The sequence below is a fragment of the Choloepus didactylus genome (genome assembly GCF_015220235.1).
Source record: "Choloepus didactylus isolate mChoDid1 chromosome 23 unlocalized genomic scaffold, mChoDid1.pri SUPER_23_unloc8, whole genome shotgun sequence".
NCBI classification, from domain to species: Eukaryota; Metazoa; Chordata; class Mammalia; order Pilosa; family Megalonychidae; genus Choloepus; species Choloepus didactylus.
The window spans coordinates 174,777-194,672 of NW_023637602.1; the positions used below are offsets into that span (position 1 = coordinate 174,777).

At 42.1% G+C, this 19,896-nt stretch overlaps 1 protein-coding gene across 4 annotated transcripts in view; it reads left to right on the forward strand.

The window, feature by feature from the left end:
- LOC119525123 (olfactomedin-4-like) overlaps positions 1-19,896 on the forward strand; it is a 160,595-nt gene that overhangs the window by 134,223 nt on the left and 6,476 nt on the right. For 2 of the 4 annotated variants that reach the window (XM_037823735.1, XM_037823734.1), the window contains 3 exons: positions 10,739-10,891; positions 16,463-16,675; positions 17,677-17,833. In XM_037823735.1, the coding sequence (XP_037679663.1) occupies positions 10,739-10,891; positions 16,463-16,675; positions 17,677-17,833 (523 nt within the window). Of the gene's footprint in view, positions 1-6,320; positions 6,335-8,088; positions 8,127-10,738; positions 10,892-16,462; positions 16,676-17,676; positions 17,834-19,896 lie in introns of those variants that run through there. The other 2 variants (XM_037823737.1, XM_037823736.1) reach the window with 2 other exon arrangements.

The following is a 19,896-nucleotide window of genomic DNA, read 5'->3' on the forward strand; positions in this document are numbered from 1 at the left end:
TACTTTCATAGTTATATCTCCCAGCATCTAGAACATGCTCATGAAATATTTGTGAATTAATGAATGAACAATTCTATTAAGGAAGCATTGTTATTATTCTTTACTCCATGCTAAGAATGAGAAAATTGGGATCTCAATAAGACCTTAAGCAAAAACAAGCATACACACACACATGCTCATAGACATATACACATACAAAATAGAACTTAACTAAGCACAGGTAAAGCATAACTAATGTGTCTGAACTGGCAGAGCTGGGTCAAGAGAGTATAGGCTATTTGATATGGTAATGGTTGATCTGGTCACCAGAGGGTCGTAACTAAACAATAATCTTAATACAAAATTCAGGTTAATATTTTATTAATGTTACTTATTTTTAAACAAACTAGGAAACTTTTCATTAAATATTAGCTTTCATGCTGTCATCAAAGCAATAGTTACCAATAATCTAACTCTCAGTACAGTAGCCAGCTTTACCTACTATGAGGAAAGTAGAAACTATAATACATTGTTATAAAGCAATTAAAGTACAAAATTTTAAAAATCAAGATTAAATTAGTGAAACCTCAGGTCCTTCAGGTTCCAACAGTTAACTGCTGATTTCTGATCTATAGACATTGGCAACAGCCTGAAAAGTACCTCTTCCATCCTGATGTCATGAACACCCATTTTTAGATGATACAGATTAGAAAATAAGCTTCCAAGTCTTCCTCTTAGAATTAGCAGTTGGCTCTTCCTGTGGGCTAGGCTGGCTTTCAGGGCATGCAACTTGTCTGGTCACACAGCATCCCCCACCTAGCAGGGCCTGTCTTGGTTTAGGGCTCTGCTGTCACCATCTTAAAATTCTTAATAGTTTTCCAAAAAGGGGCCCATATTTTCATTTTGCACTCAGCCCCACAAATTATGTAGGTGGTCCTGGCTGTAGTGCCCATTCCAACCATACTGACACATCAAGGCCAGGTGAAGGACAGGAGGTCAAGGACAGTGATGGATGAGACAATAGCCAGCTCCAATGATGTTTAAATGATTGTAGATGAGGTTGAGTTATTTGGTAGTGTGGGGCTCCTCTTTGCATACATTTCTTTCACATGTTTGTGTGTTGCTTCATTAAATGATTCATTACATTTTGTTCCATGTGAATAGCAGTTTCAAAGTTTATTTCAATGTGTCCTGTTTCCCAAACCTCATAAATCTCAATTTAGTGATACAGCATGTAATCCTTGGTAATACGTTTTGACATTAGGCTGTACTTCTGATGAAATAGGGCAAGTGCAACATCCAAATTGCCATATTCTTTTTTGAAAAAGAAACTTGTCTTTGCCTCTGAAAGTAGCTTTTTCAAAGTTGGAATCTTTGGAACAGGAATCCCACACCTAAGGCCTATAAAAGCTAGTTGGGTCATGTGCGTAAAGGAAAGAGACAGGCTGGGTGATGGGGAGTACAGCCAAGGGGCAGTGTGGGTGCCATTTAGAGGAGGCAACTGCTCCCAGCTCCAGCTCATCCTTATTGTTTCCATTTCCCCCTAAAGGAGCCCCAAATCCAGAAATTTATGTGAAATCTCCATAATTTTCAATGTGGGCTCCAATGAAACAGCATGTGACTGCCCTTTTAGAGATAATTCTTAACATGATTCCTCTACTTTGTTCCAAATCTCTCTCAAATATTTTTCACTTCTCTGTGATGAGCTTTTTTAAGACAAAAAGCAATCTGTGATTTCATTTTGAGCCTCTTTAGAAAGAATTTCTGTAACATTTAACACTTATGAAGAAATGTTAAATTTGAAATCCAAGTACAGTAACCCACCTGGTTAGCTAATCTCCTGTGCATGGGAAGAACCATTTTGGTACAATTTCAATGTTTTGGTAACTTCCAGAAGCTTCTCCATCATAGCTACTAATGCTAGAGGCTCCAACAAAGCAATGTAAATTAGAAATGCATATGAAATTAAGATTTTTCAAGTAACTGCATTAAAAAATAAAGAGGTCAAATTAATTTTAATAATGTATTTTATTTAATGCAATATATCTTATTAAATATTCTCTTTGAACATGTGATCAATATTAAAATTATTAACAAGATATTTTATATTCTTGTTTTTCATACTCAAGTCTAAAATTCATGTGCATTTTATACCCACAACACATTTCAGTTCTGACTAGTCAATTTTGAGGGCTCAGTAGCTCGTACGGCTGGTGGGTACCATGTTGGAAAGCTGAAGTCTAACTTCTCTATGCTTGTATGCCCAAAGTCACCCAACCAGTAAATTGGCAGAGACAATAGTTTTCCTCAGTTTTTCAGACTCTGCCTTTTTTACTGCATCATCTTGACCATAAATATTACGTGCAGAATCCTGGTATCTAGCTTGGGTCTGGCCTTTGCAAAGTTTGATAAGATTTGGGTAGGGAACCAATGGAAATGGAAAAATAAAAGATGTGACTAAATTTGAAAATACTGCAGTCATAACAGAGGTCACATTTAGAATTTCCAGGTGACATATTCTCATCGAAACAGAAAGAGTTTGCCTCTTACTTACAGTGAAAGGTAGATGGGGCTAGACATGTGCAACCATGGAGGAGACGGATAGCTGAGAACCCTGAAATTATAACTCATGTGGTTTGGATGTGAAGCAAGCAGAGGCTTCTGCAATGGGGCAGATAAGCAAGAAGAGCAGGCACCTTCACCTCTGGTTGGAGAAACCAGCTCACCTGGTCTTTGAGGTTGTACAACTGGGTGAATTACAACATCTAAGATGTGTGGAAAACCCAGGTGTTGGGGTGGAGGTGAAATGGAGGTGCGCCTCAATGCAGTGGTCAGGAGGTGACAGTAGGAACTTGGGTTGGTGGGGCAGCAGCCCTTGGTCCTCTGTCTCTGGGTAGAGACTCCATCTAGTGGGGTCCAGGGAGAAGCCTGTGGTTTGGTATCTCTTGGATCTCTCCACATCTGGTGCAGATGCTGATGTGTTCCCTGACTCCACACTGACATCCCTGAGAAAACGCTTCTGAGTGCTTTTGTGGTTCATTAGTCTAAACACTTGAAGATTAATGCCTCCATGGAGGAAGCTTTTTCCCTTGTTCCAAAAACATGAGTACATACTACCTTTCAACACTTTTTTGCTGTTGCTTTCAGCATTTGCACAGTGCTGTGCAATAGTTCCCATTAGTTGTGCTTTTTACTAACTTCCTCCTACCTTGTGCTGACATTAATGGTTTTGCTGCAGACTGAAAACATAAGTATTTGCTGAAAATACCTTAGTTGGGTGTTTGAATCCTCTAAACCCTGATGGAATGGCTAAATCTAGGTAATTCCTGATATAGGATATCCTTAGGGGGTTAGATGTTGATCTGGGGTTTTGGGTCAGGCTGAGGAACAACTCGAGGAACTCTGAGCCAAGGATGAGCCACTAGAGTTGGCCACATGAGGTTGCAGGGGAAGGGGAATTATCATGACCCCAGAGAGAATTTAGGTATCCTGAGTACATTCACCCCTGTGATTTCTATTGCTTGGGTCTCCCTCCCTTTCCTCCAACACTAATTTAAGAAATGTGTATTCTCTCCCATAGCAATTTAAGAATTTCCTCTACAATTCTTATTAAATCCACTCATTCATTCCCATATTTATGCAATATATTCCTTTACTCTGCAGAGCTCTTGGCTTGGTCCTAGAGATTTGAAGCTCACAAGACCCTGGTCTCCATCTTCAAGGAGCTCACCCCTCTGTGAATTCTTCCTACATGAACCCAGTCAATCCAGTCCTTCCTCAGTATTCATGTAATTGGTTTTAGGGTCAATTTGTTATTTTTATTCCTACCATATTCCCTGGAGTAGCCTGTCTCTTCTAATTGACTAGACATGTTCATTAGCAAAAAGAATGCTTTCTTTATAACTCTCCATAGGATTTGATACAGCACTTTGCACAGAATGGATTCTAATATTCACTGTTAACTGAAGGGCTGCTTTTCAGGGTGTCAGTGGACTTCTATTTTTCCACATGGCTACTGATATTAGTGATAAAGATCTGAGGGTTGTTGGAGAATAGAGGCAATTGGTATGAAAAGGGTCACCCCAATACAGCCTCGACTGGCAGCCTGTAGACTGACACAGCCTCTGTTGTCCCAGACATGCCAAAGTCATTCCCTTCTGGAAGTACCTACCACCATATGCTTGGTATAGGTTTTTAATGATGGGGGATTAAATGAAGGCTCTAGCTATATGGGTATCTGCCCCAGGTGTTGCAATGTTCAAAAAGTACAGCTCTATGAAATAAGCCAGACACATTAGGACAATTATTGCAGGGTCTCACTGATAGGAACTAATTACAATATGTAAACTCATAGACATGAAATATAAGGTACCAAGATATAGGATGAGGCTTAAGAATGGGGAGTGGTTGCTTAGTATGAGCAGAATGTTCAATTAGGATGAACTTAAATGTTTGGAAATGAACAGGGGTGTTGGTAGCAAGATGTGAGAATAACTAACAGCGCTGAATGGTGTGTGAATGAGGTGGAAAGGGGAAGCTCAGAGTCATATATGTCACAAGAAGGAAAGTTGGAGGTCAAAAGATGGGAATGTATAAAACTGAATCCTATGGTGGGCAATGTCCATGATCAACTGTACAAATACTAGAAATCACTTCATGAACCAGAACAAATGTATGACAATACAATTAGAAGTTAATAATAGAGGGGCATATAGGGAAGAACTATATACCTATTACAAACTATATACTACAGTTAGTAGTATTTCAACATTTTTTCATAAACAGTAACAAATGTACTGTATCTATACTAGGAGTCAACAATTGAGGGGGGTTGGTTAGGGATAGGGGAGGATTAGAGTTTCCTTTTCTTTTTTTCTTTTTTCATCTTTCACTTTATTTCTTGTCTGGAGTAATGAAAAGTTTCTACAAATTGAACAAAAATTATGTGTGATGGATGCACAGCTGTATGAGGGTACCCAGGGGCAAGTGATTGTACACTTTGGATCTTTGGATAATTGTATGGTATCTGAACAATCTCAATAAAAATGAAAAAAAAAAAAGTACAGCTCTAGGGAGTTCCCCTATGAAATGCATCAACAATAACTTTCCTTTCATCTGTCAGTGAGGAATGCTGTATTACTCAAATGAGTTTCAGTGACCCCTTACTCCAGAGAGAGCCAATTTTTTAAAAAAATAAATAATCCACTGTTTGCTTTGCAGCATTAATAATTTTCTCCCATCTCTGAGTCTGTCAAATAACCAGGAGGCTTGAGCTTAGGACAAAGGTATTTGCAGAGGAACTCATCAAACTATTATTATTAATAATCTCATTACTGAAGTATCACCAATGCTTTTGTGCATTGGAGGCTACCAAATAGACTAAAGAGTTATTCTGAAAACCAGGGAGGCATGCAGGAACAAAGCAGCTTGCAAGTGCAGTGGGGTGGAGGGTCTCTCCTGGCAAAGGCACATGTGTGTTTGGAAGAATTGCTGCCCTCTTCCTGCAGGAAGGCAGCTCCTTTGGTAATGGGTCTTCTACACAATTGACTGTGGAAACCTCTAAAAGTGGTCATTACTATTGGCTACCATTGTAAATAGCAGGGGCACTGGCATGCTTCTCGACAAAATGGGTGGGGATGGCTCATTATAGCCCTAGGCTGAGGCTATTGGCAAACACGGAGAGATTGTGGCCCTTATTTTGATGGGGATCATGAGGAAGAAGGGAATGGTGAAGGGATATAGAGAAAAGCTCTTTTCTCCATTTCCATATTGATAGTATCCACATACACAAACAGGGTAATGGACTCAGTGGACCAATTCTCATTCTCACCCGGGGATGACAGATAATGGAGACTCAGGGCTAGTACCTGCTTGGGCTAGAAAAGGTCAATCCTGCCCTGTGTTTTCCCTGTTTTGGACAGGTACCTAGAACATGGGGTCAAAGAGGCTGAGCTGAATTGCCTCCCATAGGGAATGGTGAATGTCACCTGGCTTCCACAGCCTGCATCCTGCCCCAGGAGGCTGCTCCCATGTGGAGCAAGCAACCTTCAATAGCAGGGTGGCTGGGTAAAATACAGGATGCCCTGTCCAATTTGAATTTCAGATAAACACTTTTTTTAAAATAGAAGTTCCAAATATTGCATGAGACATCTTACAGTAAAGAAAAAAAATATTTATCAGAAATTCAAATTGAACTGGGTGTCTTGCATTCTTATGGGCTAGATCTGGCAAACCTACAAAGAGAAGAATATGAGAGATGAGGGCTTTAAATTCACTCTCACCCCCTAACAGCTGGCCATGGACCACCTGTTGCTGACCTCAATCTTCACTATACATTGCCTTTGGAGCGGATGAGGTAGGCAGACCCTCTTGTCTCCAGGAAGCTTATGGAAAATACCCTTGTGTTTCTTGAGCTTCCTCTCACTACTTCTCATCACCACCTCCATGTGAATATGAGTGAGAGACTGGTTGAGAAGGCACCTGGCATGGCTCAAGGTCCGGCCTTCTGAACAGGTGTTTCAGTGCAGAGGGTGGGTGGAGGCAGCAGTGACAGCCTGGGTGGCTGGGGCAATGCAGAATATGAAATTGGGGAGGCTGATCTAGGTGGGTGTCCACTCAGCACACTGAGTCTGGGGGCAGTGGGGGGCTTTGGGCCAGGGAATGCAGCCCCAGAATGCCTTGGGTGCATCAAAAAGAGACAGACCTATCTCCGCCCCCCCCCTTTTCCCTCACCTTCCATTCATCCATTTGTACTTTTCCTCTCCAGTCTTTTTTCAATGTGCGATGAGTACCTGAAGAGTGGATCCCAGGGTTTAGGGAAGACTCTGTTTCAATTCAAGCTCAGTGTTCATTCCAAAAGTTTGTAGAGCCCATGGGATGGGGTTGGATGGAGTGGGACTTGGACTTCCTTTTCACTATTTGAGCCCTAACTCCCTTACATAGTGAGCCTGGCTTTACGATGCTAAAAATATATACCTGGACATCTGTCCAGCCCTTCAAAGCTTATAAGCCAATCCCCCATATAATATTTCATTGAATTCTACTGATTTAGGAATTCTTCTTTAGAAGAAGGGGTTAAGTGACTTGCCCAAGACCATCATCAACTTATGAGTGGCCTGGCCAGCTGATTTAAAATATTCAGGCCAATATCATTATTCTCCAGGGAGGTGGGCAGAGTCTGCAAAGGGGTGTGAACTGTTGGAGAGATGCAAATGGAGCCTGAAACCCAGGGTCAGGAGGGCTGGGCAGGAGAAGGCATCTCTATTTTCAGTTCCATGTAGAGTAAGCCTTGAGCTCTTGGACACCTGGCCAGCTCACAAGACCATCTTTGGCAACAGAGGTCATGCAGAGTCTTCTAGGGAGAGACACTGCTCAGCATGGGCCTCCTTGACTGAGTTGGAGCAGCCCCCTGGCTCAGAAGAGCCGGCACTGGGTCATCTGGAGAGCAGTTACTTGTTTGGGTTCTTTCTCACCCCTAGATGAAGCTGACAGTGGGAACCCAGGGTCCTGTCTGGATTTCCAGGGCAACAAAACTTTGGGGTCTCTCCTTCAGAGTGGGATTGTTGAGAGAACTCTTTCTAGAAGCAGACCTGGCTGGGGAGAGAGCAGAGCCATCCAGGGCTCTCTGTCTTACTCACAAAGCCTCCTTTGATTCTGTTTCTTTCAAGGAAGTACCAGGTTGGAAACCAGATTTTGGGGCTTGGAAAAGCACCTTGCAGTTAATATTTGGCAGGAGCTCTCCAGAGCTAAGTGCTGAACCCAGAGTGGGGCCAAGGGTGTGGATGTGACTCAAGTTCCTGGGGGCTCCGACCCTCCCTGCTTGGTCATGTGCCCCTTGGTCACTTCCTCTTTCCTCATAAATGGGCCTTAGGGAAATCCCCCCTGGGCACTATAAAGAAGCTTCTGGGCTTTGTGCAGAAGCCAGCAGCTCCAGACAAAGGGTCAAGATGAGGCCCTGCCTCTCCTGCCTGATGGCCCTTCTGTTGCTCCTCAGCCCGGCTGCAGGAAATTTGGAGGGTTTGAAGCTTGTGACACCCAACTCTGACTCCAGTTTCTTCCTGGGCTCTGGCTTAGGCTTCAACTCCAGCTCCCACTCTGGCTCCAGCTCTGGCTCCCACTCCAGCTCTGGCTCCCACTCTGGCTCCCAGGTGAGACTTTCTGGGGAGAGCCTGAAGGGACTACATGCATTCCCTTCCTCTCGCCTTTTGGGGCCATGAATGTAATTTCACGGATGGCCGTATCTGGGCACTCTAAAGATTTATGATTTCTGTTGATAACTGTTGTAGGTGCAATGGGAATGAATGAAACCTGGGTGAAATAAATAGGAAGAAAGACAATTCTGGGTTATCCACCTGGGGGCTTGTAGGAAAGAATCTGTGGTTTAGAGAGGATCCCAAACTTGGCTGCCCATTAGAATAGGTTGGGAGGCTTGCAAAAGTACAAATGCCAGGTCTCCACCCCCCACAGATTAAAAAACATCAGATACTTCTAAAAAGCTCCCCTGAGGTTATTCTGATATGCAATCCAGGGCAAGAACTGTTAGGGAGAGTCCTTCCAGTAGTAGCTCCTGGAAGGTCTGTCAAATTGATTGGCTGTTTAGCAGGGACCCTGTGGGGGTCACACACCCTTCCTAAGGCCAGGGGGACAAGCCCTTGTTTTTGTCTCCCATTCCCCTCATTGTGCTCACATTTAAGCATTCACCGCAGAGAGAGAGCCATCATCATTAGCTTCATTGTCTTTGAGTTTGAGGAGCAGAAATATCTCTAATGGGAGACACTGATCAAACTTATGGACCATTTTGATGTCAGCTGAGCATGCTGGGCTGATAAGCAGGATGGAAGCCAGGGAGTCCATGGCATTGAGACAGAGAAGTGCAATAGAAGTCGGGTGGAATGGCTGTCAGCAGGGCTTGTAATTATTTGCCTGCCTTTCAGGTGAACTTCAGGATGGAAAGTTGCTAGCTAGTGGTTCCTAGTTGCTTGTTTAGGGTCTGCTTGATGATATCCACTGGTTTTTGAGTTGACAGAGGTTTTCAGAGAATTCTAAGAATGGTCCAACCCATCTGGTGCAGCTAATTAACCTCCCTTTGTCAAAATGCAATAGAAGAATTTTTTTTGCTAGACAGTTATTATAATAAGTTATTTCTTCAAAAGTCAATGATATGTTGGTCCTTCCTGTAAAAGTCTTGGCACCCTTCAGAGGGAAGGATGAAGCTGGTTCCCTAGGAAACCAACCTCTCTGACAGCTCTCAGTGTATCTTGTCCAGTCTTTATCCATTGCTGGCTTTCCCAGTCCTCCTTGGCCTGGAACCCCACCATCCCTGGTGTTCAACATAAACCTACTTGTTCCACCTCCTTACTTTTCAGTTCTTGCAGGTGTGGTGGTGTGATTGGAAAAGCAAATTGAGACAAATGTTAAGAATATACCTGGAATAAAGAATTTGGAGAGATATATGTATTTCTTTCTGCTCATCTTAAAGAGGCTTAAATTAAAAAGCAACCCAGTTGCCAAAGACTTGAACTTGTCCAGAGGTCCCACATGGAATAGGTCTTGATTATAGAAGCATGATGTTCCAGCTCATTCTGGCAGCATGGAGGCTGGCAGACATGAAATGCATGGAACATACAATCTCATTTGCAGCCAGCTGACCTCCTGAAATTGGAGATGTGTGGCTGGAGTCCCTTCAAACTCTGAAAGCCACTGCTCTCTCCTTAGTAGTCTCACAAAGAGACCCTTCAGGCTGATGTCCTATGGGGTGAGATTTGGGCTGGCTGTCAGATGAGATCATTGAAAGGCAGAGCCAGTGGGCTGACAAGAGTTACTCTGGGAGTCAGTAGTAGTAATAAAAAAAATGTTAATTGTGGCGGGATCCCCTTGAGGAAATTCAAAGGGCAAAAGGAAAAAAAAATGTAATTCAAACCTGTCATTTTAAAATATGCAGTGGCATTGAAGTGTGAGCCTGCATATCTTAAAAAAAAAGTCATATATTTTAAAATGACTTTTCTGCAGGTGGCAAGCTGCAAAACTTTTATTTACAACTTTTGCACAAAATTTTCAGGTGCACTCATTGTACTGGTTCTAACCATTGGCTGGTTTGTCGCTTCCCTTTCCATTTTGAAGGCTGTTAATGATACAATCTCCCAGGTCAAGTAAGGATATGGATTTGCATTTGTTGTAACATTTGCCCCATTTCCATTGGGAGGAATTGGGTTGGGGTTGGGGTAAAGGTAAGGGAGAGAAATGAGTAAGTAGAAGGAGAGGGAAAGTAACATTTACTGTGCACCTACTATGAGCTAGGAACTTGGCCCCTGTTACTCCTGCAATCCTCAGGACAAGCCTGTGGAGTAGGTTCTCTATTTTACAAATGAAGATGCTGAGACTTCAGTGAGCTTTCATTCTAGTAGGTGAGAGAGTAGGAATTCAAACTTGAGACTCTCGTTGCTTCTTTATTTCCTTTCCTTACACAGAGGCAGTAACAGTTTCCTTTAAGACTCCTCAAGAACAGAGAATTTTCCTTTAGGTAAAGGCTGCTGATACAGTTGCCTAGTCCAACAGCTGTGCCTGCAACTAAATGCAACACACAGTCACCACCTATAAAAACATGGGTTTTTGCCCTTTTCTATGAGTCAATTCATTTATATATTGAACTCTGTTTGCTTGCTTCTAAGCATTATTTTGACAAGCCAATTTTTATCATGATGGTTGCCAAAACGAACATTTTCCAGATTATTACTGATGTCAGACTTATTTTTATTTGCAGCCTTTTTCCAATTTCACTGGCTCCGTGGATGACCGTGGGACCTGCCAGTGCACCGTTGCCCTGCCGGACACTACCTTTCCCGTGGTGAGAGTGGAGCAGTTGGAATTCACAGCTCACAGTCTCTCCCAGACGTTCAAGACAGAGCTCTCTAAAGTAAGCATTTTCTTCTTTTCTCTTCAATGTCTTTATAAAGACAAACTATGAAACAAGCAAGGAACTTTCTTTTTTTAAGACTTATAAGCAGCCACTCTTTCTTGGATCCCAGGCATTGTGATTGGAGTTCTGTATAGCAGGGAAAATGAGAAGGGGAAGAAAATGCAATTGAGTACAACAGATAATACTTCAATATCCTACAACTTGTATGGTTTAAAAGAAGCCTCAGACTCTGCCTGCAAACCCCAACCCCGCAGTTTTGATTTTGCTTTGTTGTTTCTTCATCCTTTTTGCCTTCTTCTTGGTCTTTCCTCTGGTTTTGCTATTTTTTCCCTCTCCCCTAGCCTCTTTAAATTCTATTATCTCTTCCTTCTTTTTTACCTTTCCTTCCTAGTTGTCTTAATTTCTCTTTCTTTTCATTTCTTAATTCTCCCCTGGCCTCAATCCTTTTCCTGGCTTTTAATCACTTTTTCCCTTTCCTTCTTAATTCTTTTCCTTTTTGACCCTTTTTGGTCTTCACTTACTTTTGAATGGCACCTTCTCGCTTCCACCTTTTCCCAAATCATCTTTCTCTTTCCCTCCTCCTCTGCCTCCTTGTTTTCCTTTCTCTTTCTCTCTCTCTCTCTCTCTCTTTTTTTTTTTTTTTTTTTTTTTTTTTTTTTTTTTTTTTGCCCTTTCTGATTTGCTCTCTTGCTTCTCTCTCTCTTTTCCTTGATTGTGTCAGCAGGAGCTTTGCATTAGTGGCATCCGGCATTAGAGCAAACCCAAAGTCTGCCCTGGGAAGTTGAATCAAGACTTGCCTTTATTGAGTGCTCATCCCTGGTGAAAGCCCTGCCTGAAACCCTCCTATTATTGCTTTCCTCTAGCCACAGAAAGCTAACTGATGGTGTGCCAGAGAAATGCGACTCAGCCTTCCAGTTTTGACCCCTTCCACCTTCTCAGCCAAGCTAAAAATCAATTAGAAAAGCTCTCATTTTCTGCCCAGGTGCAGTCCAGGCAAGGCTAAAATCACATTATGCATTATTTAATACAACTGCATGAATTTACAAGGGGCTGCAGCTTTATTGTAAGATTTGAAATATGGGCTCCTGAGAAATTTAAGCATAGACACCTCAACATTCACCAGAGTTTCCCTTTAAGACAAAAAAATTATTGTGAGCCTGAGACCCTGCTTTCAACATGAATTGGTAGGTAAATATTCTAAGTTTAAATGAGGGTACATGGAAAGTGTGTTTGACTACTCTAGGACCAAAGCTTCTTAACAAATAAAATGTCCTTGAATTAATCAGAAGAAAAGGCATAGCACTAAATTATAAATTCCATCCATTAATATTCATAGCCTTATTCCAGCATAATCAAGCACAGATAAGAACTTATGCATAAAAACATAACAAGTGGAGAAAAATCCTAGGTAAAGATATTTTCAGTTAGAGTGATTTGCTTTGAAATAGCAGAAGCTACTGACTTGCATGTCCTCCTTGCTGGCAGGAGTGTGGAGGGCAGTTTGAAACCCCATGCTGCTTCCAGGGAGCTTGTAGCTTGGCAGGTTTGTGAAACATTGAGTTTCAATCCTGTGAGGGGGGAAGGTGGCATCTGCTTTGGTAATAATTGGCAGGAAAAAAAAGTGGTGTAGGGTAGGTGGGAAAACTTAGTTTTCAGAGTGTCAGTAGCTGGTCTGGAAAAATCTGAGATTGAGACCCAGGGCAGGAACTGACTTCCAGTTGATATTTGCAAAATAGATTAGGAGTGACAGTTGATGAAAGCAATATTACTAGTGAGATTTGTGGTTTTCCAAATATTCCAAATTCTATTCTCAAGCAGCCCATTAAGGTAGATGGACTAGGTGCTCCCTTTCCCATTTTAGCAATGGAAAAACAGGTTTTTCTGAGGTAACTGAGGTAAGGGGACCCACCCAAGGTCACACTTCTGATGGTTAAGCCAGATCAAGAAGTAGAGTCTTCAGAATCATCTGCATTCTCTTCTCTCAGCCCTGCTGTTAGCATCATCCAGCACAGTCCCACACAGAGGGGCAGTATATCAGTAAAGCCTTCAAATCAAAGTTATTTTTCAGCTGAGGGCTTTGGAATTTCCAGGTGAGTTATTATGGCTGTCCCCAGTTTGCCTTGGAAATCGCCCTTTCTCTAGAGGCCCCGGGGGGAATGCTGTCTTGGGCAGGCAGGTAGGAGAGGATTTTGACTGCCTTACATTGATTCGCTCTCTGTCAGTACAAGAGAAGACAGGGTGCTACATTGCTCAGGAAGCTGAAAGCATTTTATGCTTTTCTGTTGTATATGATATGTCCTCTCCCAGCTGTACTTAGGAAGGGTATGACCCAAAAGGCAGCTAGGGATGTTCTCTTTCCCCAGAGGCTTATCATCTTTGGGGCAATGTATTTAATAGGACACATTTGCTAATAGATCCTCAGGCATGAGAAAGTTGAGGCAGTACAGGAGACATTTAGGCAGCCCATAAACAAACAACACTGATTGAGCAACTGTTATGTGCAGTGAAATATAATTAATGACAGGGCAGATGGAAAAACATGGAGATCACTGGTTCTATATTAATTGCTGCAATTGGAGGGCATCTATTATGCCAGATGCTTAATTTGCTTTCTCTCTGGTCTTTACAATAATCTTGCAAGTTTGGTACCATGAATCCCAGTTTACAGAAGGAAATGAAGGCTTAAAGAAATTAAGCAGTTTGCCTACTGGGTGCCCAGGTAGTCTAGCTCCAAAGCACTGTGTGCTTTCACCATACATGCACGTTGCTTCCCCAGTATTTTCATTTTCCTTGATGGTCACTTCCCAAAGGCTTAGGTAGCCTCATGTATTTATTTATTTATTTATTTATTTATTTATTTATTTATTTATTATTTATATTATAGTAATGTTATATGCCTTAAAATTTCCTCATTTAACCACTTTCAAGTATACAATTCAGTGGGATTAATTACATCCATAATGTGTTACCATCACCATCATCCATTAGCAAAACTTTGTTCAATACCTTGAACAGAAACTCTGTACCCATTAAGCATAACTTCCCATTTATTTTTAAAGATAGATCAAAAATAGCAGTAGATTGCAGAGTATATTTAATTATTTCAAGTAACTGGCCATGGTTGTGATCACAGGTTTTGAGGGATCAGCAGAAATACGAACCAGACTGTTTCTTTAGCTCCATCACCAGTTAGGCTATACTCTTATTTACTCAGAGACCACATTTATTGTAAGGAGCAGCAAAAACAAGAAACCACCAAGCAAACTTTGATTCTTAGAACCCATCAATGGCATGGCAAGTGCATCACAAACAAAATAAAAGGGAAGCACTGGAAGTTAGGCTGGTGGTTTGAAGGCAAGAGATTTCTAGATGTGTCTTCTAATGCTCAAACTTGTAGTGAGGAGGAGCTTCCAGGTGAGGATGCTGACACCAGGTTGTGTCCTCTCAGGGTTAGACCCATATTCTTGCTTCACCTCCCTGGGCAAGTTTGGCTCCCTCTGCTGAGACTGCACAACCCAGGGAGAGTTGGCGCCTTCTCAAAATTGTCCACTCTGTCTCAATGCTCAGATTCATCCTGGTGAAACATTTATATACTAGTAATTGGGTAAAATTAAAGTTCATGCTGTGAAGTCTTTCTTGCCAGTCTCAGATTCCCTCCTGCCTTTACACAACTCCATGGTTGAAACTGGTCTTCTAGAATTTCACTGAGCTTTCCTTTAAATGTCAGCTGGGAAGAACCTCAAGTCTTTTTCCTCAAACAGATCTTTAGATGCCCTTCACTTCATGGCTGATATGGGGCAGGCACACTGCACATTCCCACAGGCAGCAAATTACCGCTTATGCCTTGGTTGCCTGTGAGAATGTGGGAGAGCCACATTTTATGTAGCAGAGATGATGATTGAATCACTCATTTTTGTAGAACAGCTGTGATTTGCCACCAAAATATTCCAGGAGAGCTGAGGGTGTTTCATTTGTTCCAAGAGTTGGCAAGGCCAAATGCCAACAAGCATTATTAATTTCTCAAACTTCCATTTCTGCAAAGCACTGGCACTTTTTTTTTTTTTTTTTTTTTTTGGTCTTAGGCAAGGTTTTGTGGCTGATTTTTGTAGAAATTGAAACCAGGGCCCCTTAAAACTGTATTTGTACATCTGAGGAAGATGTGCTACATTTTATACCTACCAATTATCTATCTATCTATTTATCTATCTATCTATCTATTACCTATCTTCCCACCAAAATGTCACCAGCCTTATCAGCCTCAGAGTGATGGCACATCTGATGGCAGTGAGCATCAGTTACCCCAGAAGATATACTTGCAGGTGCCAAGAGCTGCATTTTCAGTTTTCATTAAAATCTTCTTTGCCTGAAGCCCTTACCCTTTAGATCTGTGGCCTCTCAGTTCACTCTAACTTGCACAGTGGGGTTAAGTGGAAGGGCTGAAATGACAGAAGTTAGGGTTGCCTTGGCATTACAGGGGTTAGATGCCAACATCTCGCTCAAAATTCATCCAGGCACTGGGCATCAGCTACTTGACATAAGTGCAGTTTGGGAAAAAGTGTCACTTATGCTCCGATACTTAATAAGGTTGTAAAACCAGTAACTTTTAATGAGCAGACCCTTAAAAAAAAGCCACAGTATTTCTTTTCAAGATTAGATACAGAAAGAATCATTGTGTTTATTGAAATACCTCTTTGGAGACTCCAGTTATACCCTGAACTACCAATGAAATTTTTGGAAATATTTTAATGTAATGATCAGACTTCAAATATATGCAACAAATGTGTAATTTAAAGGTCTGATTGCAATAATCAGTTCTTGGCATAAATGCAGGTGCACTTAATGAAATGTGCACGTTACAGCTGTACGTACACTTACACATTGTGTTTAAAGTTGGGTCTTTATGCCACTTTGTAAAAGATGATGTCACAGCTCATGGTGTGTTGTGTCAAAGAAGGGATTTTACTTAGTGCATCTCTCCCTCTTCTAGAAAATACATAGATTTGGAGCAGTGGTTCTACTTTTCCTCCCACCCCAGGGGTATTTAGCAAAGCCTGGAGACTTTTTTAGTTGTCACAACTTGCAAGGCATGGGGAGGTGTGCTACTGGCATCTAGAGGTCAAGGATGCCACTAACAGTCTACAAGGCAGAGGGCAGCCCCCCAAAGAAAGAATGATCTATCCCCAAATGACAGTAGTGCCAAGATTGAGAAGCCCTGATTTAGAGCATGTTTGTGGGGGAGGAAGGAGATGGGCAAGAAACTCTGACTCAAGCCAGCTTAGTTTGGGGAGCTAATGCTCTCAGACATTGCTGGTTTCAAAAGGCACTCATGAACGATGAAATAAGTAGCAAAATTATTTTCAAACCAGGAAAGTGCAAACTCTCCCCTCCAGCCCCCAATTGTAGTAGCAAGTTCTTTGTAATTCTCATTTGGATAGATAAAAAAAATCTAGTTAAATATATTTTTGATCCATTTCTTTACAGTTAAAATCACTGGCAGGAATCAGCCCTTGAGAGCCCAAGCATGGTATTAGTTTGGGAATTGACATGGGCTTTTTGATTCCCCTTCAGGTGAGGGAGTATGTCCAACTAATCAGAGTATATGAAAAGAGATTCTTCAACCTCACTGCCCGAGTAGAGATCATGGAAAAGAATTCCTTTTCCTACACTGAACTAGACTTTGAGCTGATCAAGATAGAAGTGAAGGAGATGGAGAAACTAATCATACAGCTGAAGAAGGGTTTTGTTGGGAGCTCAGAAGTTGTTGACCAGCTGGAAGTAGAGGTAAGCAGTGAACTCACTTATCAGTATGCTGATAGTAAATTCTCTTAAGTGACTGAGGGAGTGTTGGGACTGAAATATGAATCTCTCTCTTCCAATTTCTAATTCTGTTCTCAATCATGACCACATGGTATATCACGTGTTCTGCTTTGGATGGGTGCCTGTCTGCAAAAGATGCTAAACATATTGAGAACATATTGACTGATGAGTATTGTCTAGTAGTCAGAATCCTGCCCCAGAAGCAAATGGCCTTTCAAAATCTCTAGAAAGGAGGTGACATATCTGCATAATCATCCATGGTCAAGCCATGATCAGGTACCTTCTCTGCACTGGCTTTACCCTCATGGGATTAGAAATCCCCAATTTACCTGATTGTGGACTTGCCAGGTCTATTTAAACTTTTGAATAATCATTTAATCCTCTATTCTTCTTGGACTCATTCTCCAAAAACTTGCAACCCTATTTAAAGGGTTTTTTTTATTTTGGGCAGGCATGTTTTGGTGAAGCCATTTACAGCCTATGAATAAAGACCATTGCTTGAACATTATGGGTGAGGAATTTACACGAATGAGAATTTACTAGCTCAGTCATGACATTGGCTGTAATTGAGAATTCTTGTTACATAGCTTAGAATTTAAGTTTTCTGTGGCTCTCAACATTCATTAGAAACTTAATTAAAATACAGCATGAGTAATACGAGTTTACTGGGGAAGGTTATTAGAAATGAACGTTAATGGACATTTGTGGATGCTTGCAATGGGCCTGTCCTCTGTTATTAAAGCTGTTACAATCTTCACCATTTTCTTCTTGTCATACACATCTGCCTGAGATCTGACAGGCATTCATGCTAAGCCATAACATATATTCTTCCAAATGAAACCATTTGGAACCATCTCTGTTGTATTCTCTGGAGATGTTTCACTAAATGGCAAATTTAGCCCCAGTATGTTTATGAAAGAAATTGTGCAGTAATATAAAGTTGTTCCAAATTTTTATTTCCTTAGATAAGGAATATGACTCTCCTGGTAGAGAAGCTTGAGACACTAGACAAAAACAATGTCCTAGCTATTCGACAAGAAATCCTGATACTGAAGAATAGACTAAAGGAATGTGAGGCATCTAAAAGTGAAAATGCTCCCGTGATCCTGCCTCCTGCTCCAGGTGAGCATGCTGTATTTTTGCCCCTTGAGCCAGGCCCTGTAAGGTGTGGGGTGGGGGGAGGGACTTGGGATTGCCAGGGTGAAGGAAGGGTGGGAGTTTTGCAGTTCTGAGTTTACTCTTAGATGTTTTAAATCTGCTCACCTAGCAGATAGTTCCAGGTATGATCACATTCTGGGGTCCACAGAGGAAAAGAGCAAACAATGAGTTGATTTAAAACAAAATTCTCAAATTACATGTATTCCCTTTGCAACTAATCACAGGAAGTGCATCTCTATGGTGATATGGGAGCTACCAGTGGAATATTTGTGTAAGATCCACTCTCCTGTGGATCGTAAGGGCTGAAGGGCTCATTTGTCTGATGAGCTGGGTTTATTCCTTGCATCCTCCTTCCTTCCATCTCACTTTGCCTGCCACCCTCCCTCCCCTGCCTCTTTATTTTTTCCTTTGCTCTTTCCTTAAATGCATATTGAACAACAGCTATGGTCTGAGTCCTGGAGTTCAGTGGAGATTAAAGGGATGGCCCCCTAAATCAGGTCACTTGTGGGGGTGTCTAGTTGTTCCTCTTGCCCTGGACATTGGGGACTGTGTCTCTGCTCTCTGATGAATCACCTCAGGTTAAGGACAGCACAAAGCAGGGCACTCTGTAAATATACCCTTGAATGGAGGTGGCGTACATAGGGGTCAAGAGCATGACTTTGGAATCCCAAAGACCTGAGCTCCCCAACTAAATGATCATGGGCAGAGTTCTTAATCTCCTCATCTGTAAAATGGGAGGATAAGAGTGCCTGCCTTGCAGGGTTCTTGTGAGGAATCACAAGACAAAGATTTGGAAAGCTTCAACCTCTATGGTCGGCACTCATGCACTGGCAATTATTATTATTATTAATGATGAGTAGTGAGGTGACAACCTTGCAGTAAAAAAAAAGTGGTGCTAGCTCCCTGCACGTGGAAGAACAGCTTTCCAAGTGGTTCTTGGCAGCCTCTTGCCATAGCCTTCTGCTCTGTATTTCTGAGACATCATCCTGTCACCAGGAAGCTCTCTCTGCACCTCAGCCTGCACAGGGCTGTGTCTTTCCATCCCATTGCACTGCCCTGGTTATTTTTATTAATCCCTATTGCTCACAACCTGTTTCCTTTTGGACTGTGGGTTTCTGGATCCTTGTCAATGTAGCTGGTTTCTTTGAGGCTTTAATTAGATGCTGCTATTTAATTAAATTATAAGTCTCTTGGTGTTGTTCAGGGGACTCTTTCCCTTCCCTCTGCTGCTGAGAATCTGCCACCCTACAACATATAGAGGCCGTGTTCTCTCCTCTGTAATAAACTAAGGCTAAATTTGGGCTGGGAGCAGGAGTGTAAATGTGAGTTGGAAATGAGAGTCGGTTCCACCGTGCCACAGAGGGTTCAGAGCAGTGACAAAGGCAAGCCAAAATGACAACCCCAGATAATACCTGAGCAAGTGTTTCTTTCCTTACCACAGCAAATCTTCCCCATGGAATAGGTTTTTCTGGCACGGATTTCTATGCACCCAGGAAGGAGCTTGCAGGACTGTCTCACTCAGCCCCTTCAGGTCACAGGGGAGGGGGCTTGGAGGGCAGGGGCACTGCCTTTCCAAGGTCATGCAGGTAGCTGGTGACCAAGCAGGGGCTGGGATGCAAGATCCTTCTTGGCTTTCTCAGGACTTAAAGCATCAGGCATCAGCCTCCCAAGGGGAAAATTCCCCACTTGGTGTCTAGGGAGAAAAACAAGTGAGTCTACTGGGTCATTTTTTTTTTTTTTTCATTTTTAAATGCAATTTCATTGAGAGATATTCACAAACCACACAGTCCATCCAAAATATACAACCAGTGTCTCACCTGGGTCATTTCTCTTAGATTTTCCTTTTCTTTTGAACTTTCCCCTAGGTCCTCACCCTGAGACTTTTGTGAACCATCCCAGCCCAGCAGTGTTGTTTAAGCAAATTGGACCCAGATTTCCTCCCACTTTCCCACAACCTTGGGTGTACTTGAATCCCCACCAAGCCACTTGGCCCCACTCCAGCTTTGTTCATATGTTTATATTAAACT